This window comes from Podospora pseudocomata, assembly GCF_035222375.1.
Source record: "Podospora pseudocomata strain CBS 415.72m chromosome 2 map unlocalized CBS415.72m_2, whole genome shotgun sequence".
Taxonomy (NCBI): domain Eukaryota; kingdom Fungi; phylum Ascomycota; class Sordariomycetes; order Sordariales; family Podosporaceae; genus Podospora; species Podospora pseudocomata.
The window spans coordinates 319,062-344,204 of NW_026946365.1; the positions used below are offsets into that span (position 1 = coordinate 319,062).

General features: G+C 53.9%; 8 protein-coding genes across 8 annotated transcripts; 4 read left to right on the forward strand and 4 right to left on the reverse strand.

The window, feature by feature from the left end:
- Positions 1–1,590: 1,590 nt before the first annotated feature.
- QC762_200180 (uncharacterized protein) lies at positions 1,591–5,178 on the reverse strand (the record flags this gene model as incomplete). Its single annotated transcript, XM_062886901.1, has 3 exons — positions 1,591–2,488; positions 2,585–3,678; positions 3,715–5,178. The coding sequence occupies 3 exons, from the start codon at positions 5,176–5,178 to the stop codon at positions 1,591–1,593; spliced, it is 3,456 nt and encodes a 1,151-aa protein (XP_062746657.1).
- Positions 5,179–5,340: 162 nt separating this feature from the next.
- Positions 5,341–5,642, reverse strand: QC762_0030600 (uncharacterized protein; the record flags this gene model as incomplete). Its single annotated transcript, XM_062883228.1, has 2 exons — positions 5,341–5,543; positions 5,613–5,642. 2 exons carry the CDS (start codon positions 5,640–5,642, stop codon positions 5,391–5,393), a joined length of 183 nt encoding a protein of 60 aa, XP_062746658.1. The 3' UTR covers positions 5,341–5,390.
- Positions 5,643–5,963: 321 nt separating this feature from the next.
- ORM1 (sphingolipid homeostasis protein orm1) lies at positions 5,964–7,620 on the reverse strand (the record flags this gene model as incomplete). The annotated part of the gene is made up of 3 exons (XM_062886902.1): positions 6,618–7,620; positions 6,088–6,446; positions 5,964–6,011 (listed from the first exon to the last, which is right to left on the reverse strand). The coding sequence occupies exons 1-3, from the start codon at positions 6,751–6,753 to the stop codon at positions 5,964–5,966; spliced, it is 543 nt and encodes a 180-aa protein (XP_062746659.1). The 5' UTR covers positions 6,754–7,620.
- Positions 7,621–8,221: 601 nt separating this feature from the next.
- QC762_200200 (uncharacterized protein) lies at positions 8,222–10,390 on the forward strand (the record flags this gene model as incomplete). The annotated part of the gene is made up of 1 exon (XM_062886903.1): positions 8,222–10,390. The coding sequence occupies one exon, from the start codon at positions 8,222–8,224 to the stop codon at positions 10,388–10,390; it is 2,169 nt and encodes a 722-aa protein (XP_062746660.1).
- A 1,443-nt stretch (positions 10,391–11,833) lies between these two features.
- On the forward strand, positions 11,834–14,392 carry QC762_200210 (uncharacterized protein; the record flags this gene model as incomplete). The annotated part of the gene is made up of 1 exon (XM_062886904.1): positions 11,834–14,392. One exon carries the CDS (start codon positions 11,834–11,836, stop codon positions 14,390–14,392), a length of 2,559 nt encoding a protein of 852 aa, XP_062746661.1.
- A 564-nt stretch (positions 14,393–14,956) lies between these two features.
- Positions 14,957–20,188, forward strand: SLN1 (Histidine kinase osmosensor). The gene is made up of 2 exons (XM_062886905.1): positions 14,957–18,586; positions 18,649–20,188. The coding sequence occupies exons 1-2, from the start codon at positions 15,855–15,857 to the stop codon at positions 19,469–19,471; spliced, it is 3,555 nt and encodes a 1,184-aa protein (XP_062746662.1). The 5' UTR covers positions 14,957–15,854; the 3' UTR covers positions 19,472–20,188.
- Positions 20,189–20,232: 44 nt separating this feature from the next.
- On the reverse strand, positions 20,233–22,559 carry QC762_0030650 (uncharacterized protein). Its single transcript, XM_062883229.1, has 6 exons — positions 22,132–22,559; positions 21,982–22,052; positions 21,901–21,927; positions 20,914–21,833; positions 20,669–20,842; positions 20,233–20,597 (listed from the first exon to the last, which is right to left on the reverse strand). The coding sequence occupies exons 2-6, from the start codon at positions 21,998–22,000 to the stop codon at positions 20,550–20,552; spliced, it is 1,188 nt and encodes a 395-aa protein (XP_062746663.1). The 5' UTR covers positions 22,001–22,052; positions 22,132–22,559; the 3' UTR covers positions 20,233–20,549.
- Positions 22,560–22,661: 102 nt separating this feature from the next.
- On the forward strand, positions 22,662–24,257 carry NAT2 (DUF1279 superfamily; the record flags this gene model as incomplete). Its single annotated transcript, XM_062886906.1, is given in 5 exon segments — positions 22,662–22,772; positions 22,783–22,800; positions 22,862–23,773; positions 23,846–24,031; positions 24,091–24,257. The coding sequence occupies 3 exon segments, from the start codon at positions 23,311–23,313 to the stop codon at positions 24,255–24,257; spliced, it is 816 nt and encodes a 271-aa protein (XP_062746664.1). The 5' UTR covers positions 22,662–22,772; positions 22,783–22,800; positions 22,862–23,310.
- Positions 24,258–25,143: the final 886 nt, after the last annotated feature.

Consider the following 25,143-nt stretch of genomic DNA (forward strand, 5'->3'; position numbering starts at 1 on the left):
TGCTCCACCTCGAAACAGCCGGGCTTGTTCAGCACGGACAGCTGTTCGGCCGTGATGGAGTTGCTGTAGTTCATCCCACAGGCATCACAGACATCACAGACACAAATCACACGGGCAGCCTTGGCCACGGCCATGGTTTAATATGAAACAAACATCAGTGGCCCATGGGTGATCCTCAACTGATCGACAAATGAAACGTCTTTGCATTTCTTCTTTTTTTAGGAGACGCGGAGAGCATCTAGACAGATCGGCTAACCACCTTGCTTCGACAAGCCAAACAATATATATTAATACAACGCATCTCCTGCAGGTAGGCACCCGCAACTTTTGACCACAATGTATAATATGTAAAAGAAATAAAAAACGTGGTCACTGCCAATGCCCGTGGACTGCATGTTTTGGAAAAAAGTAAAGAAGCTATGTGATGTGTGCATCCGCGTGTCATCGACATTCTTATCCCCCCCTTTTCTTTTTTTCCCGTGTGCGAGTTTAACCGTCGCCCGCTCCTGGTCCTGCATAGGGATCATCAAGAAAAATGGACCAAGAGGCACCGAGAGAAGAGCTACTTTTTTGTATTCTTGTTTTTTTTGTATTTTTTTTTGTTTCATCCCTTTCGCCACCTCCTCCCCCTTTCCTCAACCTCCCTGCCTTTTTCTTTTCTGTATTTTGCCTGCTCATCTCGCCCTTCCAACCAATACGTTGCAAAACAGCAAAGCAAGACGAGTCTACATAACTTCAAATCTGTTTAGAACCACAGCAGACAAAATTCAAAACTGAGATTATGTATAGCAACAAACTGTATAAAAATTATTATGAACTCGCAGCAAAAATTACACAGTGGTATTATGCTCCGGTGTTAGCCCAACTTCTATCTCTCTCTCTCATCCACTCCTTTTATGTAGCCAGCAAACGAAAGATACATGCGAAGACAATACGAACGTCTGAATAACGACAACCATGAGCCTTTCCCTGTTTTTTTTCCCTAGCCAGCAAACCACACATCCCTACTACTACCCTTCAACCCACTCCAAACCCTGCATCACTCCCCGTCCCACTGCCCCTTCCTTTCTTCCTCTCTTCCCCTATCCCCTCTCTCTTCTCAAGCTCTCTTTCTGTTCCCCCTTTTTCCCTTCCCCATCCAATCCTAAAATTCCCATCCCGTCCAACCCAGCAGTAGGAAAATGTACATGTAAAAAATATGTCTGTCTGTCCATGTACCAGCTGCTGACCATGTTCAAAATGAAAACAACCAAAAGAAGAGATAAACAAACGGCTTTTCTACTCACCCCCTTTCCCCCCGTTTTTGTTTTCCAACGAGAAAAAGATTGCGAGAAAAAGCAAAAAAAAAAAAAAAAAAAAGAGAAGTCAGCAGAGACGAGGACAAAGGAAAAATACAGGGTTCTGTCTGTGTTTATATGTGCGCGTTTCCAAAAGATGGGGAGAGTTGGTCCATGTGGGTTGCTTTTGATCAAGCTCTGGCTGGTCAAACTTTTGCTGAAACACAAACTCCTTGGGTCTTTTCTTCCAACACTTCCTCGTGGTCTCCTTATCATTTGCTCTTCGCGGCATAATCTCGAGTGAGGGACAAACCTAGTAAACCTGCCCGATTGCTGCCACGGCAACAGCCACGAACCCAGCCATGCCGAAGCTGGCCTGGAAATTGACCGCCGCTCCTGCAGTGTAGACTGGTAGCGGGGCGGAATCGGATGGTGTCGCGGGGGGTTGCTCATGAGGAGGAGCAGGAGCAGGAGCAGGAGGGGCCTCGTAAGGCTGGGCCGGCTCAGGCAGAGGAGAGGGGATCACAGGGCCGGGGCCGCCGATGACCGGTGGAGGAGGCGGGACGTAGCTTTGCTCTTCAACATAGCCTCCATCATCAATGGGAGGGGCAGGGGGGTTGCCACCGCCGCAACCACTCGGACCACCGTCGTCCTCGGGGCACTCTTCGTGCGGAGCAACTGGGGGAGCCCAATAGTCATCCTCATCATCCGAGTCAGAGTCGGAGCCGGAACAAGAGTCGGAGCCAGAGTCGGAGGAAGAACCACAGTCATAGCCAGAGTCGGAGTCAGAGCCAGAGTCAGACTCATACTCCGGAACATGTGCTGGGACTGGGACCGGAACCGGCTCGGGGCCCGAGCAGCAAGGGGCCGGTGGGGGATTGGAGGCATTCCCTTGAGGAGCAGGTTGAGGCTGTATATAGTTGGGCTGCTCATAAGGAGGAGCCTGGGGTGCTGGAGGTTGGGAATTCTCTGCCTTGGGAGGTTGGGCCGGAGGTTGAGGCTTCCCGCACTCGGGCTGCTCTTCGCACTCGGGTTTGGGAGGCTGAGGTTGCTGAGGTTGCTGAGGTTGGAGCTGCTGAGGTTGGGGCTGCTGTTGAGGCTGCTGGGGCTGCTGAGGCTGTTGAGGCTTCACACACTTGGTGGGCTCGTGGTCGGATTCGCTTCCGGAGTCGCAGTCTGAATCCGAATCCGAATCAGAGTCAGACCCGGAGCTGGAATCACAGTCAGACCCAGAACTGGAATCGCAGTCAGACCCAGAGCTAGAATCGCAGTCAGACCCAGAGCTGGAATCACAGTCAGACCCGGAGCTGGAATCGCAGTCACCGTCACTGTCACTGCCCGAGTCGTCCGAGGTGTCCCAGCAGTCATCGTCATCGTCATCGTCATCGCAGCTAGCGGGCTCCTGGGTATTCACCTCACAGTTGCTGCCCTTGCAGTGCTTAGCAGGAGGGGCAGGAATGAACGGCCCACAGTCTGTCCCATTACCGCAGTGAACTGGCGGCGGAGGAGGGCAGTTGTCTCCCTGACAAGGCACGTAAGGCGGAGGAGGTGGAAGGCAACCAGCTCCTCTGCAAGGAACATAGGGAGGAGGGCAATTGTCCCCATGGCAAGGCACATACGGCGTCGGTACATGGTTGCAGTGTTCGCCCTCGCAGGGAACAGGAGGCGGGGGCCGGTAACCGCCTGTGGTGTTGAGGTTGACGTCCCGCGGGGGGAATGGATGGGCGTGTTCGGGGTAGTTGGGTTGGCAAGATTGGAACGGAGGGCAGCGGTCAGTATCAATTTCACAGAATGGAGTCCTTCGGTCACAGTATTGAACAGGGCGGCAAGAGTAGCCTTCAGGGCATCGAGCTCTGTGATAATCATCACCAAGATTGCCGCTGTGGCCGTGACCGCGATCAAACCCAGATCCGTCTTGGCCACCATACCCGTTGCTATGTCCGTTTCTGTCGAAGCCAGGCACAGGAGGCGGTGGAGGGATCGGAACGCCGTATGGTCCGGTGTCAGGGCGGCCGTCATGATCTGGTAGATGATCGGGAGACACCCGAGGAGGAGGGTAGAGAGGGTTGGGGTCGCTGCCATGGTTGTTGCCATTGTGGCCATGGCCGAAGTCATCATGTCCAGACTCGTCCTCAAAACGGTCATGATCATGACCTCCAAAACCACTGTCACCATAGGGGGGGAAGCCATGACCGCCATTGCCGTGACCTCCAGGGAATCCTCCACCATGTCCATCGTGTCCGCCATGACCGTCTTGTCCACCATGACCGTGCTGACCACCAGGAACAGGGAATCCGGGGAAAGGATTCCCACCATTATGGTCTTTGTTATCGTGCTTGTTGTCATGCTTGTTGTCATGCTTGTGGTCATCGTGCTTGTGGTCATGCTTGTGGTCATACTTGTTGTCATGGTGCTTGTTATCATGGTGCTTGTTATCATGGTGCTTGTTATCATGGTGCTTGTTATCATGGTGCTTGTTATCATGGTGCTTGTTATCATGGTGCTTGTTGTCATGGTGCTTGTGGTCGTGCTTATTGTCGTGCTTGTGATCATCGTGCTTGTGATCATCGTGCCTGTCATTATTGCCGCCTGGAAGATGAGGAATACCTGGGAATGGACTCTTTTCATCTTTGTCCTCATCATGATGCTTATCCTTGTGCTTGTCATGCTTGTCGTGCTTGTCGTGCTTGTCATGCTTGTCATGCTTGTGGTCCTTGTGCTTGTGGTCCTTGTGCTTGTGGTCCTTGTGCTTGTGGTGATGTTTATCATCGTGGTTGTTGTTATCATGGTTGTTGTCACCGTGGTTGTTGTCATGCTGGTTGCCGCCAAATTTGTTGTCCTTGTCCAGGTTGCCGCCAGGGAAGTTGCCTTTTCCTCCCCTCTCATCATCAAAATCACTATAATCGGGGAAGTCGAAGCCTGGACCGCCGCCGAAATAGTCATCATCTGTCCATTCGCTTTCCCAGTCTTCAAGATCGCCCCGAGACTTGCCGGGTCTGAAGCCAGACTCTCCATCATAGCCATTGTAATTTCCTTCATCAACAGAGTGACCCCACTTCTTGGAGGCATTGCATGGTGTTTTGCTGTTCGGGTGGCAGCCAAGGTCATACTCCGCACCGGCAGGAGAAGGCTTGGGGAAAGGAACCTCTGTAGCGGTGGACGGGTTGGACTGAGCACTGGGGGCAGAGGCTTCTGGCTTGGGCGATGGCTGCGGTGTAGGCAAAGGGTCTGACCGGACAGAAGGAATGGTAGCAGAGGCCCGGACAGAGGGGTAGTCAGAGGCAAACTCCTGTTGCCCCCCCACCTCTAGCTCATCTTGTAGCTCATGTTGGGCCTCGGTCTCAGCATCAGTCTCGACATCAGTCGGGACCTCCTCCTCAACTTCGATCTCGAGCTCGCTCTTGACCTCGGTTTTCACCTCAGTCTTGACTTCCACCTCGACCTTCGGTTCAGGTGAAGGCCGGGGAAAGACAAGCGAGGAGGCCAAAGGAGAAGCGATGGGAGAGATTTGCAAAGAAGGCTGGGCGGATGGTTCGGCCGAGGGGTGAGGACTGGCAACTGTGGCAGCTCCCGATGTTGGCTGCCACGCAGCTACGGTTCTGGTGTGGGCAATGGGTATGACGATGGGCCTGGTTGAGTAGACTGTGAGACTTGGTCTCACGAGAGTCTTGGTGTGGCAGTAGACACCGCTGCCGCCGGCTTTGCACAGTCTGTCGGCGAGCTCGTCATCTCCTTCCGCACCCTGATAAAAGGGAAGGGGAGAGGAGATGGGGCCAGAAGAAGCCGGCGGAATGGTATCGGCTGATGCTGCCTCGAGCGGTTCAGGTGGTATAGATGACACCGGAAAGGGAGCAGCCTTGATAACCAATGCGGCACCAAGGGCCACTATTAATGCCTTCATGGCTTCCGGAGGCGACGTTCAACACACAGGAGGAGCAAGAGGGTTGTTGCTACCTCGTTGAAAAAAACTGAAGAAGGGGTGTCGTGGGAGTGACCGAGTGAGGGGACAGAAGAAGATCCAGAAAGATGCGTTTCGGGGAAGGACATTTCTAAATTGATTTTATGGCTGATCACAGGATCGGTTCCGTGCCGTCATCAATGTCCGGCTTGCATCTAGGTTTGTTGGGGAAAGCCCCCATGGGCCATGGCACCATGGACTCCGAATGGGTTGGACTGGAGCGGACCGACGGCGTCCCTAGCACGGCATGGAAGACACGAAAACACAGCATTGACAGCGGGACCGGTCTTGGAGCTGTCAAGAGTATGCTTTGTGGCGTAGTTTTGGCGTGTTAGGAAGTCCGTATTGACCAGAGAGGGGCTTCTGAGGGCACACACCTCTGCCACATCTCCCATTGCCGAAGCCATCCTGAGTCGGCTGCGAGGGGCAGGTGGAGTTGCTGCCGAGTTCTTCCTCCGGACGGCTCAGCCTGGGGCAAACCTTCAAGTCGGAATGGGTACGAGTACAGGGGCGAGTGTGGAACCGGGTCTTCTTGGGATCGGGTCAATGATTGTATCTGATTGCCTGTTCAACTGACGATGCCGTCTTCCCCATGGAAATGATCGATATCATCGACTGCTGCTTCCCCACCCTATCTTCCCTACCTCCTTGCCGCTACCTGTTGCCTGGTGATACCTTCACATTCTCTGCCTCTATCGAAACCATGAACCTAACGCCCCAAATGCATCCTAATCTTCAGGCACTCCCGAAAACAGTCCAACGCGCATGCGGTGACTCTGTACGTTTATCATGTGTGAGAGGTGACGTTTCCAGCCAAAGGGGAACAAACAGACTGATGGGAACAAAACTTACGACGGGCAGTTTTGGAATTACGACTCCCAGAACAGCGAGAAAGTTGATTGTAAAATAGGCCAAATCGTAGTGCGTATAGTGCGTACTCAGGAGGAAGAGCACAATGGGGACGCTCAGGAGAAACTTCTTGGCGGGCGTGTACTGGGCTCCATCATCAATTTGCTCCCACATGTTCAGGTTGTCGTACGCTCCGCCGTTGAACTCGAATGGCACGCCGCGGACGTAGTGGAACATGATGTAGGAGCCAAACATGTACGTGATGTTGGTCAACGTCCATGATGTCTCCTGTGAAACACCGGGGAGACTGTCGTAGAAGATCTTGAGGCCAAAGATCAAGACAAAGTGAATTGTCCATGCACCTGGCAGAGAGAGAGAGAGATTAGCACAGGTCTTCCTCTACTTTGAGTCCTTCCTTGATCGTCTTCCCCTCTCAGAGCTTGTTACACTCTCCACTGCTCCCCCCAGCTTTCCTGAAAGAGTTGATTTCGGCAAACCAGATATCACAAAAGCACAAAGGCAAAAGGCTGTACCTTTAGCATTGACCCAGTTGGCGTTCAGGTTTGGCAGGGCAGACTGGTCACTCAGCTGCTCAATGGGCTCTGGTGGCTCATGGTAGACCTGGAGGATACTACTAGACCTCCTTCTTCGGCCGGCCTTGTCTGCCATGTTTCCGTGCGTGGATCCACGACGCGGAGGATTGGCGCCCGCGTCGTAAGAGACGGTGCGTGGTATGAGGATTGGGGAAGACAGCTTGGCGGTGTTGGCGGTCGGCGAAGGGTGCGACACACAGGATCGAGAAGCCGGACCGGGAGCTCGGAGGAAACGGGCACGAAGCACGATCGGTCGGCCGGGAGTTAGGTTGGGGAGAAATGCGGTCGGTCGAGCGAGGTCACACGCGGAGGATTGACACAGCCAATGCCAGTGCCAGATGTATCGCCAGTGGGATGATGTCACAATCAATCGCCGAGCTGGACAACAGACAGCACAGGAAGAAGTTGCGTGGTCTGTCCAGAAGCCGAGTGCCTGAGTGAGGCTGCGGCGGAGAGCTTGTGGGGGGGTTTGAAGAATCGATGTTCCGTGAAAGCCGAAGAGAGGTGCGGGAGGCAAGGAAGGGGTCTGAAGAGGAGACAAATAGTGGACGCGGCTCCCCCCTGACAGGACAGACGGGCACTGATCTGGCTGCCCTTTTTCGCGACGTATTCTGCTTTTTATTACAACGTGTATTCTGTAGTAGGTAGTGTACTGCTCTTCGAGACTCGGAGCACACAGGATTCAGGTACCAGAGGGAGAGGCTGAGCGGGTGTTGATATGGAGATGCAGCGAGCGGAAGTTGGCTGGGTTCGGCGTCCGATGGCCGGGATAGCCACGACAGCTAGGGACAATGGGGAAAATGCGCAAATGCTGGTGAGAGGTGGTGGTTCAAGGTGGCAATCTGGCCAGAATCAGACCCCAGGCGATGGCCTGTCAGGTACCTCCACTGCACAGATTGGCCCGAGATTGCGGAGGAGAAGACGTGCAGCACTAACATTTAAACGCCGGCCATTGCAAATTACTGCCTGTGGCCGCTGCGACATGTGCTGATGGGCCGACCTCGTATTTATTAGGGACTTCCATGCCCTGTACCCTGGGGCGTAGTGGAATTTGATAGTGATGCAGCCGACTGTCAGGCGGCCCAACATCTGTTGCCGTTAGGCTGCTATCAGAGATGTGTGGCTTTCTCTCCCGCCTGTTTGCTGCTTGCTCCATTTCCAAAGTCGACCCACAAAACAACAACATCATCTCTTTCATCATCAGGCCTCGCCAACGATATCTACGTTTTTACTCTTTACTCTTTGGGCTTTGGTCCCGGTCATGGTGAAGACTGACTGTCTCCCCCTAAATACTGTGAAGTTATACCATCTTGGGTCTTCCCCCCAAAGCTACAGACAGCTTACTTATCAAGGTTCGAGAACATCACCAGCTGGCTTGGCAGTGACAGGGATTTGGCCGGCCGCTTTTTTCTCGATTAATTTTTTGACATCTCATCGCGGAACGCAGACCGCAGACGCGTCATCCCCTGCCTGCCGAGACGACATTACCACCATCATTCCCTTTCGTCCTCTCATTCACCACGGCTATTTTAAGAACCTTCAACATGGATACAGCGCAAGATACTGTGGTGGACGACCACCCAGTTGCCAGGAAAAGATCTCTTTCAGAGGTGGAACCTTCCAGTCCAGCAGGCGAGGATGTGGACTCAACCAGGAAACGCACAAGGACTGTCGAGCCTGATGAGAAGGATGAGGGGGAGATCACAGATTCCATGTCTGGCTCGTCGCCGGCACCGGAGAGCTTCACGCCAGTCCAGCCCTTCGCCAAAGCTCATAATGGCTGGAATGCTGGTGTCAATGGCGGGTTGAGGATATCCTTTCCCTCGCTCAGGAAGCCACCCCAAACAAACGCTGAGGGTGATCAAGTCCCAAAGGCCCCAGAAGCGGAGTCCGGGCAGCCGTCCGAAGAAAAACCCCAGGTCCAAGGTCAGCCAGATACTGCCGTTGAGCTTGAGGCAAGGCCGTCTATTGAGGGTCTGATTACACCAGATGGATATCCGAGTCAGCCTAAAAACTCTCGACGACGATCCTGGGATGCCAGGTTCAAGCATTGGTGTATTGAACTGATGAGGCTGAACAAGGACCACGAGGGAGTGCAAGACCCAGAGGTTCTGCGAGAGGCCTGGTCGAACTGGCTGCAAAATCGAAAAAAGCAAGACCCGCTGGCGCAGACGGCGGCACTACGGGCAGCTCAAAGTTTTGAATTCACTCCAGAGGCCCTCACAGAGATGGCATCGGCAGCTCTTACTCCGGAGAACGAACCAGCATCGCCTGCAGAGCAGCAGAGTGACCGCAGCACAGACAAAGCGACCAGCGATACCGGCAAATCCGAAAACAGCAACAAGCCACTGACAACTTGGGAGGCTGGAGGCATGATCCAACCCATTCGGCCAAACCAGTCCGCACTTCCCCTGGACGCCAAAGACGACCAAGCATGGGAACACATCTTCACCATATGGTGCCAGGACTTGGCTGAAATCAACTCCAAGAAGATTAAGACCAAGGAACCGCGAGACTTCAACAGGATCTTGACGGCTTACAATCAATGGATTGGTACGATTGATGGGCTGCCGAAGATCAGAGCCACGGCAGCCAGGCGTAATGCGAGCAATTACCTGGCGAAGAACAAGGGCAGGGTTGCCTCTTTGCTTTCTGGTCGGCCGTTAGACGACGAGCAAGAGACAGAAGAAGAGGAGCCCAAGGAGAAGGAGGCCGGGGAGGAACCAGTCCCAGAAACAGTGGTTGCGGAGGAAACCTTGCCTCTCGCAGCACCAGTCAACGACGGGAACGAGGAGGTCAAAAACATTCCGCTCACAGAAGGGGAAATGGCGTACCGGGACCGGTACTTTCCCGGCCTTGCTCCGGACGCTGTCTTTTGCGTCATGTGCGCTTCTTCGGAGCACAACTCGGCCGAGTGCCCCGAGATGGCCTGCAAGTTCTGCCACAAAGACCACCCTTGCTGGACTTGCCCTGCTCGACAACGCTGCTCCAAGTGCAAGCAACTTGGGCATTCTGTGGCCGAGTGCAAAGAGCAACTAATACTAGCCCAGGACGAAATGGACTGCGCCCTCTGTGGCTCGCGAGACCACATTGAGTATAGCTGCGTCAACTTGACGAGAAGCTTCCGACCCAACCCCTCCAACACCCCCAAAGTCCAGTCCTTACCCGTCTTTTGTTACCGATGTGGTGCTGAGGGGCACTATGGTGGCGACTGCGGGCTCAGCGCGCTGGAGAAAAAGGGCAGCAGCTTCAACCCATTCACCAAGGCGAACGCAAGCCAGTACGTGGATCCAAACTCTTCAGAGACGGCCCTTGCCTACCGCGGCGGTCACCGGTCTGCAGCAGATTACAGATCAGGTGGCAGACCGGATCTTGGCAAAAGCATTGTCCCTCGCCAGCACATTCAGTTCGAGTCAGACGACGACGATGATGATGAGTTCATACAACCCATTGTTCAAAAGCCGAGGCGGTCTGGGCACATTACCTTCTCTGGATACAGTGGGAATGGCAGTCAAAACCAGGAGAAACCCAGCGCGAGATACCCATCCAGCCTCCCTCCAAAGCCTCCGGCGGTGTCGGTGCAACCACTACCGCGTGGGCCCCCTCCTCCGCTACCTCCAGGGAACAATTCTTTTGGGAGAAAACACGGCGGTGGAGGAAGTAGGGGCAGGGGCAGAAGTGGAGGTGGGGGTAGGGGCCGAGGTCGCTATTAACAGCGAGAAATAGAAGTGATAGATGAGATAAAGCCTCTACCAGTTGCGAAGTCCTGCAGGAAGAGAAAGAATACCACGACATAATGCTACCAATGATCCACATGCCATGACCAGTCCACTCAACTGCTCCTCTCTACGTGGTGGCAGTTTGAAGCACACCGCTTGCGAATCACAGACGACGCAGCAGGGGGGGGAGAAGTTTCGAAACATTTCTGATAGGCCGGCAGTTGGGCACCGGGAGGAAGTGGGGGGCGCGTCCTGGTCGCGACTCAAAAGACTTTCTCGGCAATTTGAAAGTGAGGCCTCGGAAGGCGGTGGTTTTTGATATGTCCACGACTGTGATCATGAGCATGAGCATGAGCATGAGCATGGGATGGGTGCTCCTTTTGAGTGAAATATTCGATATCGGCATGTAAGGAAACCCAACATGGGCCATGAAGGCCTAAGGCAAAGGCGACATTGTTCTGGAAGACGGGCGGGGCGCTTAATGGCTTTATGTAATCGGCCGCGGAACCAACATCGCGCCAGTTTCGTGCACTAATCGCGCGTGTTTCGCGCGACGTGGCCTGCCAAGAGCTGTCTCAACGTTCTCGATGCCATTGATTGGACAGAAAGTCACCGTCGACGAGGACCCTGTCTTGTCCTCCCGCCCTGTCTTTTATCGATAGCGACTTCCCCCCCTGGCCTTCCCCACAACTCCAAGTGCCGTTTCAACATCTCCCAGTGGTCGAGAAGAGGCGGCCTTGAGACAGCCTGCAGACGGCCGCAGTTGTCGCATGCAGGTCTCGTAGCCTCCAGGCCACTCAGGAGACCCGGCGCGGTCCGCACACGTCGGTCGCGGTCGCAGCACCGTTCTCATGTCCCTGGCCCTACCTTAAATCCACGCTTGTCCAGTTGCATGTCCAGTCCACAGCTGCAGAGGGACAGGGGACAATGAGTCACTCATCACCACTCGTTCTCCCAGGTCGGCCATCTGGGGCGACGACGAACCCTGACCTCTAGCGAAATCGCGCACGAGAGAGGAACCGCGAAGGGGGAAAATTGGGAGGTTGTTGAGTCGGTAGGGGAGGAGGAGGAGGAGAAGGGGAAGGGGGGGCTTGTATAACTTGGTCCACGCGCTTTCTCTCGCGCGTCCGGTGATCAAGAATTTTTCTGTTCCTATTTCCCCATCACACTTCTTCTTTTTAGATCAAGCAGATATCTATTTCCCGGTTCTCAGCGAGAAATACAACCCGTTCTCTTTCTCTCTCGTCTCTGACAGATATCTCAGGTTCTCAGGTTCTCACCTCCACAGCGTTTGCTATACACCTATCTCACACATCTCACCTACACATCTCACCTACACACCTCACTTGAAACCACCACGTTTTGCTCGGCGCAGGGCTCCTGGCAGTTCCCAAACATTCCAGTGTTGGTTGTGTTTCTTGACGACATGCTAGAGCTATGGCGTCAAGTACACAATTATTCTACCGCCTTTGGCAGGAGGAGACGGTGCGCGAGAGATTCTTCGAGCTCTTGTCCAAACAGGACCTCTGCGCCGTGAGAGTGGCCAATTCGGCCTGCTGCAATCTCGTCACCAGGCGGCTGTTTGTCCGCATCAGCTTGACCTTCACATCAAACACCTTCACCAATCCTCACCGCATTCAGGCCTTGTCAAGGATTGGCCACCACATCGAGCACCTCAGCTTCACCTTTCCCCATTCCAATGCCACCTTTCTACCCCCTCTCATTCACCCACAGACAGGCCAGGAGATCCTGTTTCTATACAACCCCCACACGTCCATGGCTTCGGCGCTCACAAGGCCAAAGTATGGCAATTCGGAGCTCGGCGACATCCTCACGCAGCAGTACCCGCCTCTTTTCCATGCGGCCAGCAATGTTCCCTCCTTCATCAACGCCATGAAGCACATGACCAACATGCGCCACCTCACCATCAGAACTCCCGGCCAGGAGCCCAGTGAGCGTTACCGGAGGGACATTGTTGATTACGCCCTCATCAGCCTCCGCATCTCGGTCGAGCGCGCGCCTCTCACCAAGCTCACCAAGCTTTCGCTCTCTGGTGTTCACCCTTCCTCCTTCAACTACCTCCGTCACAAGCCGGGCTTCGGCGCTCTCCCCTCGGCGGCCCTCCGATGGCGTCAAATCAAGAAGCTGTACATTTCTGTCGAGAGCTGGGACTTTTATGGCCCTGCCCCCGGTCTCGACCACCTCAAAATTATTGACGACTACATCCGGGAGTTTGCCCCTCAGCTGGAAAAGTTTTCATTCACTTGGCTTGGGAGGAAGGGACCCTGCCCCATTGCCCTCTCTGGCGACCCCCTTTTCGCCGCCCCAAGACACTCCAAGAAGCTGTTCAACGAGGTCACTTCCCCCATGTCTCCTCTTCCGCCCAAACCACTTAGACACCCGCTCGTGATGCCCAAGTTGAGGTGCATGGCGGTCAAAAACGCGACGATGAATGCGCAGCAGGTGAAGGGACTCGTCGCCGACCATCGGGGCACTGTCAGGGAATTTGACTTTGACAATGTGGCACTCATCAGAGGCAGTTGGGACGATGCGCTGGGCCCATTGGTGGACAAAGAAGAGGGCGGCAGTCCCGACAGCTGGTCAAGAAAATCATTCGCTTCCGCAGGCTCAAACACAAGACCCGGGACATCCAGGACAAATACCTCGGCAGGGTCTGCGGTGGCAAACTCGTCGGAGGACGAAGCTGTCACACCGTCGTCGGCTGCGGCCGAGGCAAGCAGGGAGTTGTTCCAGGTCGACCTTGAGGGAATGGTCTTTGGCGGCGTCAACGACGTCGACAACTTCGAGACCGGGGTGGAGGAGTGGGCTAAGGGTGTTACTGCTGCCGCTGCTTCTGCGTCTGCCAGCAACGACCGCTTGGATGACTATGATGACGTCGCCTCTGACATTGAGGCCGCCAAGCAGGCGAGCGAAGGGTTCAGCACGACGCTTAGGAAGAGGAGGTTGAGAAAGAAGAGGAGGCACCATGACCACGATGAAGAAGACGAGCGCAAGAGCCAGAAGAGCACCGAAAAAGAAAAGGAAAAGAGCACTCGCCACTTTCCCGGCCTGGGCAAGAGCAGCAGCAAGCTTACGCTCAAACACTCGCGCAGCCGCAGCGACGAGACGGCTTCCACCACCCCCAAAGAAACCAAAGACCGTGAACGCTCTGAATCCCGTCCTCGTCTCCAACGTCGCCGCCGTCACCATCGCCACCACTCCTCGGATGATGCTGTCCCAGCTCTCCCTACAATGCCGTCCATGCCGGAGGTGGTTGGCTCTGACGACGAGTCCTACTTCAACTCGCAGCACCCTTACTATACCTCCCCTGGCCCATTCACGCCACCCCCCCTCACCCGGTCTAACTCTCTGTCTTCCTCCCATTCTGTCTCCCCGGCCCCTTCCCCATCCCCTACCGGAAACAACAGGGGCAGCTCCAGAATCGAGATCTCAGTCCCTCTCCTCAACCCGAACCCCTTCCCCGTCCTCCTCCAGCCAACAGTTTACGACCCCTCGGCCAAGACCGGGCCGTTCGTGTGCTCCGTCGTCGGAGAGGAAGACCATGGGCTTTATGAAGACGACGGTCTGAGCCCAGCACAGAGACTGATCGAGGCAGACATGCTTGCCGAAGCGCAAGAGCGTGAGGCTAGGTCGTCTGCGCTCAAGAGAGCGAGGGAGGCAGTCATGACGAAGCTCTCGAGAGAGTTTTCGAGAAAGGCCAACGCGAACAGTGAAAAGAACAAGGGGTCGGCGGCGGTGCAGCAGGTCGCTGGGATGATGAGCCTTGCCGATTTACCTTTGCACCCTTTGCATACCGGAGGCAATGCTAGCAGCCACAATGTGGGCGGAGGCAATAACAGTATCGGATGCAGGATCCGGGAAGGGCTGTTTGGAAAGAGCATGGCGAATGTGGCCGAGTGCAGGTCGGATCAGCAGAGGGTGACCATGGAGAGTAACGGCAGCGTGTTGGTGCCGCTTATTTTTGCCAGGTCTTGAGGCGGTTTAATGGGGTTTCTTGTCACTCTTTATCAACACCTTTTTTTTCTCTGTCTTCTCTCATGTTAACGAATGAACGGACGGGGATGACAAGACACGGTGTTATGTATTTATGATTCAAGGATGGAAAAAAAGGACTGGCTGGCATACTTTGGCAAGGTACAGGTGCAACGGACCGGTCAAATAAAGATACCTTGGGAATGGCATCATCGCTGGTGTTGGGGATGGCGGGACATGGAAGGGTGTGTGATTGGGCGGTGGGTGGCAGGTGTTTTATGACATTTACGACCATTTTTACGTTACTATTCTGAACATTGTTATTTATCATCATCGACTTGACGATCATTACCATGATATGATATATCTCAAGTCTCTGCACTTTACTTATCTTTTGGTATCACCGAACTATGCGCACCTTGATTTCTAGAAATCCCTCAGTACCTACCTTACCTAGGACAGAGACAACAGACGGTGTGACAGGGTCCGAAACAGAAACTCTGTGACACTGACTGACTGCTTTGGCTGCCAAGTGCTGGTATTTCGAGGGCGTCCAAGAAAAAGGCATCAGCATTGATAACAATCCCATGCCGTCCAACCAAGAAAGCGATCGATCGAAAATGGGCACGCTCGGCTCACTCAGCAGACAAGACTTCTTGAGATCAGCGATCACCAAGCGATGAAGCGATGAGGTGCAGCGACCAACAGGCATGGGACATGAAGTGCCTGCAACGGCTTGGCAGCACTGTTCTAGGCCCGACCGAAGGGCCGGGACGAATCAGACCAGAGCTTGCAAATATCCGTGTCCGCCTTCAGGGTGGTTGCTAGCCCCGACGGGCATAGCGTGGACGTGTTCGCTCAGCTTCCCTGTCCCAAAATCCTTGGAACCTGGAGATTTGCTCCATCTGAACCCGCGAACCCGCCGCCGCAATCAATTGAGAGCCTCGACAGGTTCCCGCCCTGGGGCTAGAAGCTCAGAGCTCAGACGTCGTTTACGGTTTTGCTTTTTGATTGATTTCGTCCTTCTATCATCTGTCTGTCAGTGCTGTCAGTCTGTCCGTCTCTCGCCCGCCTTGTGCCTGTCCTGTTCGTCTTCTTTGTCAGCCACGTGTTGTCCCCAGCAATCAGATCATCCGAACCTCCTGACCTGACAGGCCCTCCCGATCTATCTCGGCTTGCTTTGACTATCCGAAAACCGAACCGACGCACATAACCCACAGACGACACCTGTCGGCCACCATCCTGTCCGCATCTTTATGACTCGGTCGAGCCGGTATTGAGTCCAATCGCCGTTCACCTACGAGCAACCGAAGCCCTGGATATCGCCCTCCCTCCCCCGAACTGTCACGATACGGTCCCGTCGACACGCCCACCCAGCTCCGAGCCTCCCTACAGCAAGCAGCATGCATCGGCCCCGACAGACCCGTCCAGACTGTCTTTTATAGTCTGCCGAAGTCTGCCGAAGATGAGAGTCGCGATCCGGGAGCAGCTCGCAGCCCTTGTGATATTTGCCGTCCTCGTTGCGCTCGCCATTGTCTCGATTCCAACATGGATATTTGTCAACAATTTTGTCATTGGCGTTGAGTCGGGTGGTCTGCTTCTGACTGCCTCGCTCAAGGCTGCAAGGATATCATCCGAAATCGATCTGATTCAGACAACATGTCTTACCATCTCGACGCGCTTGATGCTGCAACAAGCATTCAAGAACTATTATCAAGGGAAAACCGAACCTGGAAGCGAAGATCCCTGGGTGGAAGCCGTCGCCGATCTCAAAAGCGCTCTCGGCAGCTCAGGCTTCTCGGGACTTGTGCAAGGCCGCTTATACTCGAGGAATTCAACCGGCAATGCCAATGGGCTATTGAGTATCACCGGAAACGGAAACGGTGGCCCCATTTATCTTCCCTACCTGGGAAGTAACGGCTTGCCGGTTGTGCTTGGAGACGATACTTATGGCAACGGCTTCCCGCCCATGCTCTATCCAAACATCAGCTACCGAAACAACGGCCGGCAACACCAGTTCGTCAACACGACATCCTTCTCCGCCGAGGTCTTCCCCGGCGTGTCTCTCGGCAACGGAAGTGATGGAAATGGCATCCTGCTTGGCCCTCTAGTTGTCAACTCCAGCTTTGCCCTGGTTTCCATCACCGTCCCCGTTCGCCAGAACGACCAGCCCCGTTATATATTGGGATACATGACACTCGTTGCCACTGCGAATGCCTTGATAGATGTCCAGAGGTCTCGGGAAGGGCTGGGTCGCACGGGAGTGGTCCTTTTCATGGGCTCTACGAACCCTTGGAATCACTTTGAGAGGCGGGTAGCGGCATCGAATGAAACATGGCAACCGCCGCCGGACGAGTTCTCCAAAGAAGATATACACTTCCTCCTCCCACCCCATCCGCCAGAGGATCAGGATGATCGTCATGACCAACACAGCTATGAGTCGGGAAACTTTGGCGCTCCTTTCCCCGTAACTTCTTATCCCATGGTTCACGACGTCTTCCGCAAGCAAAACCTTGAGCATCCCAACTATGCAATCAGCGACCTGACTACTACCAACGAACAAGGGCACTCGGTGGCGGTGGGTGCTGCCCGACCGCAAACATCACTGGTGTCGTGGGCTGTGGTGGTGGAACAAGATGCAAATGAGGCCTTTGAACCCATTCACACCCTCAGGAGCATCCTCTTGGCCTGTGTGTTTGGCACCTTGGGACTTGTGCTGCTCCTGATCTTCCCTTGCGCCCATCTCAGTGTTATGCCCATTTTGAGGCTCAAGTCTGCCACAGAGAAGTCGATCGCCCCGCCAGGTTACGAGGATGAAGACAGCGACTCGTATGACGAAGAAAACCCCAGCTCGGGGGGCACAACTTCCGGGCGGCTATCAGAAAAAACGATCGTGGGCAAGATTCGCCGTCACATCCGCAGACGCAGACGAGCCAAGGCTCGGCAGGGCATTTCGAATGAACCCACTCGTCGACAGTTCAAGATACCAGCACGTGTGGAGGACCGCAAGCACTTCGTGACGGACGAGCTGACGGAGCTTACGCAAACATTCAACGAAATGACGGATGAGCTTCTGAAGCAATACACCTCGCTGGACGAGAAAGTGGCCGAACGAACCAAGGAGCTCGAGATCAGCAAGAAGGCTGCCGAGGCTGCAAACGAGAGCAAGACCCTGTTTATCGCCAACATCTCGCACGAGCTCAAGACACCGTTGAATGGAATTATGGGCATGTGTGCAGTTTGCATGGAGGAAGACGACATCGTTCGCATCAAGCAATCACTCAAAACGCTCTACAAATCGGGAGATTTGCTGCTCCATCTGCTTGAGGACTTGCTCAGTTTCTCCAAGAACCAAATTGGGCAACAAGTCAGCCTTGAAGAGCGGGATTTCCGGTTGGGTGAGGTTCGATCACAGATGCTTGCCATTTTTGACAAGCAAGTCCGGGAGAACAAGGTCAGCTTTGCTGTTAACTTTGTCGGCACCGAATACATCGACGGAAACCCAAGTCCAGAACGGACAAGCATCGACAAACGGCTTCCTGCTCTGGGCCCCCCTGGTGTCGGCAGGTTGAAAGATATGTGTCTCTGGGGAGATCAGCATCGTATCTTGCAAGTCATCATTAACCTGGTGAGCAACAGCTTGAAGTTCACGCCAGCAGGAGGCAAGGTTGAGCTCAGGATCAGGTGTCTTGGTGAGATCGAGCAGCCAAGTGATGAGAGTAGGACATCGTCCTTCTCCAAAAATGGGTCCAACCGCCCGGGACGAACGCGTCATCGCATGGGTTCCGGGTCGACACATTCGGCCAGTTCCAAGGGCGGGCAGTCTCCAGCGTCACCACCACCCAAAACAGATGGCACGGCGCTCTCTATCAACCCCGTTGATCGAAAGGTTTCCACCCACATTCAAATCAGAGAGCGCTCACCAACACCTCCACCGCCGAATGCAAGAACGTACATGTTCGAATTCGAAGTAGAAGACACAGGCCCTGGTATCCCCGAGCACATGCAGCAAAAGATCTTTGAGCCTTTCGTACAGGGCGACTTGGGCCTGAGTAAGAAGTATGGCGGCACCGGTCTGGGACTGAGCATCTGCTCGCAGCTGGCGACCATCATGGGCGGTAGTATCTCGCTGAAGAGTACTGTTGGTGTTGGTACGACGTTCACCATGCAGATACCACTCAAGTACATTAGAGATCGGTAAGTCAACAAGCCTTTTTATTCATGGTGATGACGTGGTCATGGCTAATTGTTTCTCGTAGCGCTTCTAGTACAGCATCCAGTAGTATTGGGTCTCGTCCACAGAGCGTGTCTTCAGCAGACGGGCGCGCGGCTGCTGAGGCTGACCGGCGGAATTCGCTATCTAGAGCCTCCAACGACGTCCAGCCTCCGCCATCTACCGTGCTCGATAAGCAACCCCGCCTAGTAGGCCTGAGACAGCCATTTTTTGCGACAAATCTCACAGCCCGCCCTACTGCAGAGGATCAGTTGGCCGTGATTGATCGCGCCATGGAAAACAAGCCACCTGAGCAAGGGAAGCTCCGCGTCCTCGTGGCCGATGACAACTCGACCAACATTGAAGTTGTCAGTCGAATGCTCAAGCTGGAAGATATCTACGATGTGACCATTGCCAAGGACGGGCAAGAAGCATATGATCTTGTCAAAGCCAACATGGAGAACAACCAGCGCTTCGATGTCATCTTCATGGACATTCAAATGCCAAATCTTGATGGCCTCCAGTCCACTCGATTGATCCGAAAGATGGGTTACTCTGCTCCCATTGTTGCTCTGACCGCATTCTCCGAGGAGTCCAATGTCAAGGAGTGCATGGAATCGGGAATGGATGAGTTCCTGAGCAAGCCTATCCGACGGCCGGCATTGAAACAAGTGCTCAAGAAGTTTGCCACCATTGAGGAAGAGCCCGAGACATCAAGCTTGACGACAAAGAAAACCTCACCAAACCAGACCCCGGCACAGACGCCAGGCCAAGAGAGCTCCGATCCCCTTGCTCTCACCAATGGAGACGCCGCTGCACCTAAGGCTAAGGGAACTGCCCATGGCCCTCGTATAAATGGTTCGGCCTGAACTGGATCTTGATCTCCCGCCTTTCGATACACTTTCTGTCATATCTCTTATAATCTGGCGGTTGCTTCTTGGACGAAGATATAATCAGCATACTATTTCGGTGCAAGGCATTTTTTGGATTTTGGTCTTTTTTTCTCTTCGTTCTTCCGAGCAAGGCGTAGGGCGTTTGCTGTTTTTTTTTCTCTTCTAGCACGATTCCAACGCCCAATCTGCTTTTTGGGCGGGTTTCTAGAATGCTCGGTGGGTTTGCCGTCTCTGCTGCTATGCTGGACGAGACGGGCTTGCCCGCCAGGATCTGCTATATCTATCTTCTTTGCTCTTTATTCTTTTCTTAACCCTCTCTCATTGAAGTGTAGGATTGGCCGAGAGTTTCTTGGGATGGGGTAGCTCGTGTATATGGGCCATATTTTTTTTGGGTATCTAGTGTTGGACCGGCAAGGCAAGGGGAATAAAAAGGGTCAGTCGGGTTTTCTTTGTGCCAACGACCAACATAAAAACTGGTCAGGAGCAAAAACGAGAGAAGATGCAGAGGTACATAGTAATTTTCTTGTCAATTTGTTGATGGGATGGGTGGCCGCGGTAGGCAGAGGTTGCTTATGAGGTTGGAAGGGCGTGGTTAGTTTGCAAATATAGGAGCTGTTCTTGTCTTGAGAGTCATAACTTTATGTCTGAAATTTGTGAATGCATGTTGTTTTGTAGGGTCAGGGCCTAAGGGGGTCTCATTTCAAAAAGGGGGATTCAGGGGCAGGTCTATATTCACCTCTACTATAACGCCAAATTGAGCAGCGGCCATTTAAAATTATCATCGTAATCATACAAAAAAACACTTGCACTATGAAGACCCTAGGAGAAGGCACACTAATTTGCTGCCCAAACAACGCGACTGCTGAACCGTGCTCTCAGTCTCAAAACCAACGGCAAAGGCATTCGTTCAATGTGCTCAATCCAATCAAACTCCGTCAGACCATCAACCCGAACCAAACCAAAAGTTATCAACTCAAAATTCAGAATGAGTACATCCTCTCATGGTATAACCTCTTCCTCCCCGTCTTCCCAAGACAAACTCAGACCTCCCCCCCTAAGCATGGCCGTTCTGTTGTCCAGTCATGTAAGCACTGAATGATCTCTGTTGCTATTGTCAGTCACGCAGTCCTTTGTCAGGAGAAGAGGTCTGAAAGAAAAAAGAAGAAAACATACCGCGTTTCTGGTCTGAATAAACACCGTCCCTGGGCCGGTGAACTTGCAGACGAGACCTTCACCAGACGCAAAGCCCGAAATGATGCCTCCCGAGGTGACCCGCTCCATGATGTACTTGACGTTCCAGGCGACCAAGTGGCCGTTGTCCACAATGTATTTCTCGCCTTCGGCCAGCTGTTTCCATGACATTAGCATTCCGGAATGTTTATTATCAGGACTGGGCGAGAGAAAAAAACAAAACTCACGTCTTTCCTGATAATGGCACCAAAGCTCGTCAGCCACAACAGGCCCGTCCCGCTAATCTTGTACACCCAGAGCCCCTCCCCGCTAAACATGGCCTTCCCCAGCCCCTGCCTCTTGTAGTCCTTGATCACATGCTGCGTGCTGGCGAGATACCCATCGTGGCTCACCGACCACGACTCGTTCCCGGTCAGCCTCAAGCTCGTGATGTCGCCCAGCATCGGCGGCGCGAGCAGCAGCTCTCCGGGACCGGTGTAGTGCGACTGGCTCATCTCGCCGCCCGCCACCAGCTTCTTCATGCTGAACTTGTAGGAGCCTTTGAGCTGGATAGACGGGGACATGGCAATCATGGCTCCGGGTCTCGCCTCAAAGGGGCAGCCAATGGCAAGCTGGATTGTGAGCACGGTATTGCAGTCGCGGTGGCTGATGCGGTAGGAGCCACCGTTGAAGGTGCCCACATCGTCTACTACTGTGGAGGTAGCACCGACGAACTGGCCAGCGGCTGGGGCGCCGAGCAGGGTGCTGGCTACTGAGGAGGGATCCATGGTTACCTGTTGCTGTTGCTGTTGCTGTTGCTGCTTCTCGGCTGGATAAGAGGCATCCTTGTCTTCTGTGGGATATGAAGGAGGCGGTGCGAACTGTTGTGGCTGCTGCTGCTGCTGGGATGTCTGTGATTGACTGCGTGCGTGTGTGGGCAGCGCAGCGTGTTGCGCCGGCGAGGGGGCTTGGGGTGGTGGTGAGAATTGTGGCTGCTGGGGAGGAGGAGGGTACTGCTGGGGTGAAGAGGCAGCAGGGGGTGGTGTGGCAGCAGCTTGAGGAGGAGGAGGGTAATTTCTACCCTGAGAGCTGCTTGGGGGAGCTGGGTAGGAGAACTTGGTTTGAGTCGGGGGAGCTGACATCGGTGGAGGCGGGTAGCTCTTCTGTGCTGGATCGGTCAAAAGTTATTAGCATATGGAATTCTCTCTACTGAGGATGTAAACAGTCCATCGTACCTCCAGCACCGGCCGATCCGGGAGGGGCTATTCTGGTCAGCGCATCCAGTTGCCAGAGTTGAGTTAAGCAATAAGACTCACGAGGATAATAGCCGGACATGCTGTAAAACTCACGAATACACTGAGGGTATGATGATGCGCTTTCTCTTCTTCTATTCAAACACTGTTAGCATTGCGCAGCAAATCATGCACCCTTCAGATCATAGATCCAGACCTACACCCCGCACTTACAAGTTTCCCCGCGTTGATATCACAAGGGACTCACTTTGGTGACAGGTCCTGGGTATCACTGTAGTTTTTGAAGAAGATAAAGAAGAAGAATGTTTTTGACAATACTAAGGGAAAGTAACAAGCTACAGCCTCACGAACAGACAAAAAAGAGGAACAGGAACGGGGAAGAGGTCAACCCGAGGCAGCTTTTGAAGGGCCGCGCAACGAACGACCCGCAGCCGCCTCCCCCATGCTTTTGCAGCTTGTCAAGGCTGCCCACCACAGCGGCATTCGAGGGGGGAAAATGACTGACGATCCAATCAGACAGCTTCACCTACCGTGGGCAGGCGCGGGGAGCTCATGGACGAGGGCGCTTAGATGGATGAGTGCGAGCAGACTGAGCAGTTGATTGGCCGGCCAAGCATAGGGGTCGTACCAGTGCATTCTTCATCAGCATCCAGCCATCTGGGCGTCGATTCGCAATTGATTGCATGGTGCATCTTTAGGGTATCTTCCATGTCGTTGGCGGTCTCGGGGCTTTTTACAGATCCTGTCATTCTACACGACAATGGAGCCCTTGAGAGTTGTCACTTCATCCAAAGTCAATGCATGGGTATAAGTGAGGTGTCACAGGCCTTGGCAATCGCAGCTGACGGCGGCTGGCACCCCAAGGCACCCTTCCAGAAAAAGGTCCAGACCATTCCCCCAACGGCCCGGTGAAATCTCCGCTTACAGATAATTGTCCAATTAGAACGCACCAGATCGAACATGATTGCATCACTGCGCATGTGCCAAAGCGGGAGAAGCTTTGTCGGGAGCCCGGAGCTATCCTGACGAGGGAAAAATAGATCCAACATCTGGAACTCACTCAGCACACATCCCGATCCCGATCCACATCGAACCACTCCGCCGAACCGTCCCCCGGTGACCCGCTCGGTGATCAACAAATCAACAACAACAACAACAACGACAGCTTGAGCCTTGAAAAGGAACGCCCAGCTGTTGACCCTTCCTCAGTCAGTCGAGAGGGAGCCCGTGACGACGCTCTTCGCCGCGCCCTAGCTCGGCGTTAACGGAGAGACAACAACCCCGCCAGCGCAAGGAACCTTCGGTGACGACTTTGTTGAAAGTGGTGGAAGGGCGAGGTGGACTGTAGACAGCATTGTTCAAACCAACACAGTTTCGATTACTCACGCCGTCATGTTACGAACAGCCTTCGGGACGCTCGAGGCCCTTGTGGAGCGGAGCGCCTTGTCCATTACCAGAAATACCACAGGGAGACAGCTTTGGGCGAAACGGATATCGGCCAATACAACCAACGGATTACCATGGCATTGGAGGGCGAGGTTGTCACAGCTTAGACAGGCTTCACCAACCAAGTCCGCCTCGAACAAGAGCCCCTCGAAAGCCATCCCGCGCCAACAACTCAAAAACTCTTCTTTCACATCACGGCGGAATTTTCACTCTTCCAAAGCGAGGCGGGGGGATTCTGAGTCGGCCAAGAATGGGACTAAGACCACTGGGTCGCTGAGCCTGCGCGATAGGTTGAAGAAGCTATCGAGAGAGTACGGTTGGACGGCCATGGGTATCTACCTGGCTTTGTCTGTCTTGGACTTTCCGTTCTGCTTTCTGTTGGTGCGGACTGTGGGCACGGAGAGGATAGGTAGGAGCTACCCCAGTGTAGTATATACTGCTGGGACAATCAAAGCTGACTGGTGGCCTTGGCGTTGAACAGCTCATGTCGAAGAAGTAGTGGTGTCGAACGCAAAAAAGGTGATTCCGGAGCGAGTTCAGAATCGATGGAACGAGTATCGCAAGTCTTTGAAGGAAGCAAAGCAAGAGCTCACTGGCAAGGCTGATGCCGAAGTGGTGGGCCACGGCGTAGCCGAAGCGGAGGAAGCAAACAAGGGAGAGGGAGCCAGTAAGTTCATGCGGTGCTTTTGTGCCATGTCACGACACGTAACCTAACATTTCGTCTAGGCTTGGCAACCCAGCTCGCGCTGGCTTATGCTATTCACAAAAGCTTCATCTTCTTCCGCATTCCCTTGACAGCAGCTATCACTCCCAAGATCGTAAAGACCCTTCGGGGTTGGGGCTGGCAAATCGGCAAGCGCCCGGTCAGGCCACACAAAAAGGCATCTGACTAGGACCTCGAGTAGGCTATGTGGTCTCTGGACCAAGCGGTTGCTCGTGCCTGTGACAACTCTATGGCGACATATAGCGTTTGAGTATGGTATGTCAAAGCTGCATTTTGTCTAGAGAAATCTCTCCCTCATAGAATATGTAACATCACCTCTGTTCCACTTATCGTCTCCTTTTGTTTGACCCGGGATATCGTGGATGTCTCGATCATAATATATGGGGAGGGGGGGGGCGTCAAAGTTCAGCGCAGATCCTCCCTGAGTCCTGTTCAACATGGAACTGCGGAACAATTCCGCAAAACACAGACTTTTAGCTTTCTCTCTCGTTTCGAAACGCAAAGCAATTCCGGGTCGCTGAGGCAAGCGATGTTAGTGCGCGCGGGCTGCCTCCTGTTAGTTCTCCGAGTCGACGTCGGAGCATGTCGTCAGAGCCGCAGCAAGCGACTAGTCCTGTCAAACGGGCAACGATGTGGGATGAAATGTCTGGAGGCGAAGACAACTTTGCATGGCATGGTCATGTGAACCCTGTGCATTAGTGCAGAGGTCAGAATAAGGTTTACGCTACTGGGCAACGTTCGTACAAGGACCAATCACCTCTGCTTCTCTGGACGGACTTTCAAGGTTTCCTGGTTTCAAATCACGCCTCGCGTTGTCATTTGCTCTCGTGGCGGTTAACGGGAAACCCCTCCCGCGTCGTCTGGAGACCGGGTGGTCCCTACAGGAGAGGTACGAGGTAGCAGAGCGAGGCATAGCCATGGCCCAGTGACAGGGACTTACTCACCAGGGATGGACCGTACCAAGGCTCTGGCATTGGAAGAGTGGTTGACGGCATCATCATCATTACCAATCGAGAGACACTTTAACCTTTGCCCTGTGGTGAGAAATCTAACGC

Coding starts and splice junctions, on each gene's coding strand:
- SLN1 (XM_062886905.1), top strand. CDS start 15,855: ATGAGAGTCGCGATCCGGGAGCAGCTCGCAGCCCTTGTGATATTTGCC. Junction 18,587..18,648: donor CTCAAGTACATTAGAGATCG/GTAAGTCAACAA, acceptor TGTTTCTCGTAG/CGCTTCTAGTACAGCATCCA.
- QC762_0030650 (XM_062883229.1), bottom strand. Junction 21,834..21,900: donor CGGATCGGCCGGTGCTGGAG/GTACGATGGACT, acceptor TGACCGATCCAG/CACAGAAGAGCTACCCGCCT. Junction 20,598..20,668: donor TTATTCAGACCAGAAACGCG/GTATGTTTTCTT, acceptor CAATAGCAACAG/AGATCATTCAGTGCTTACAT.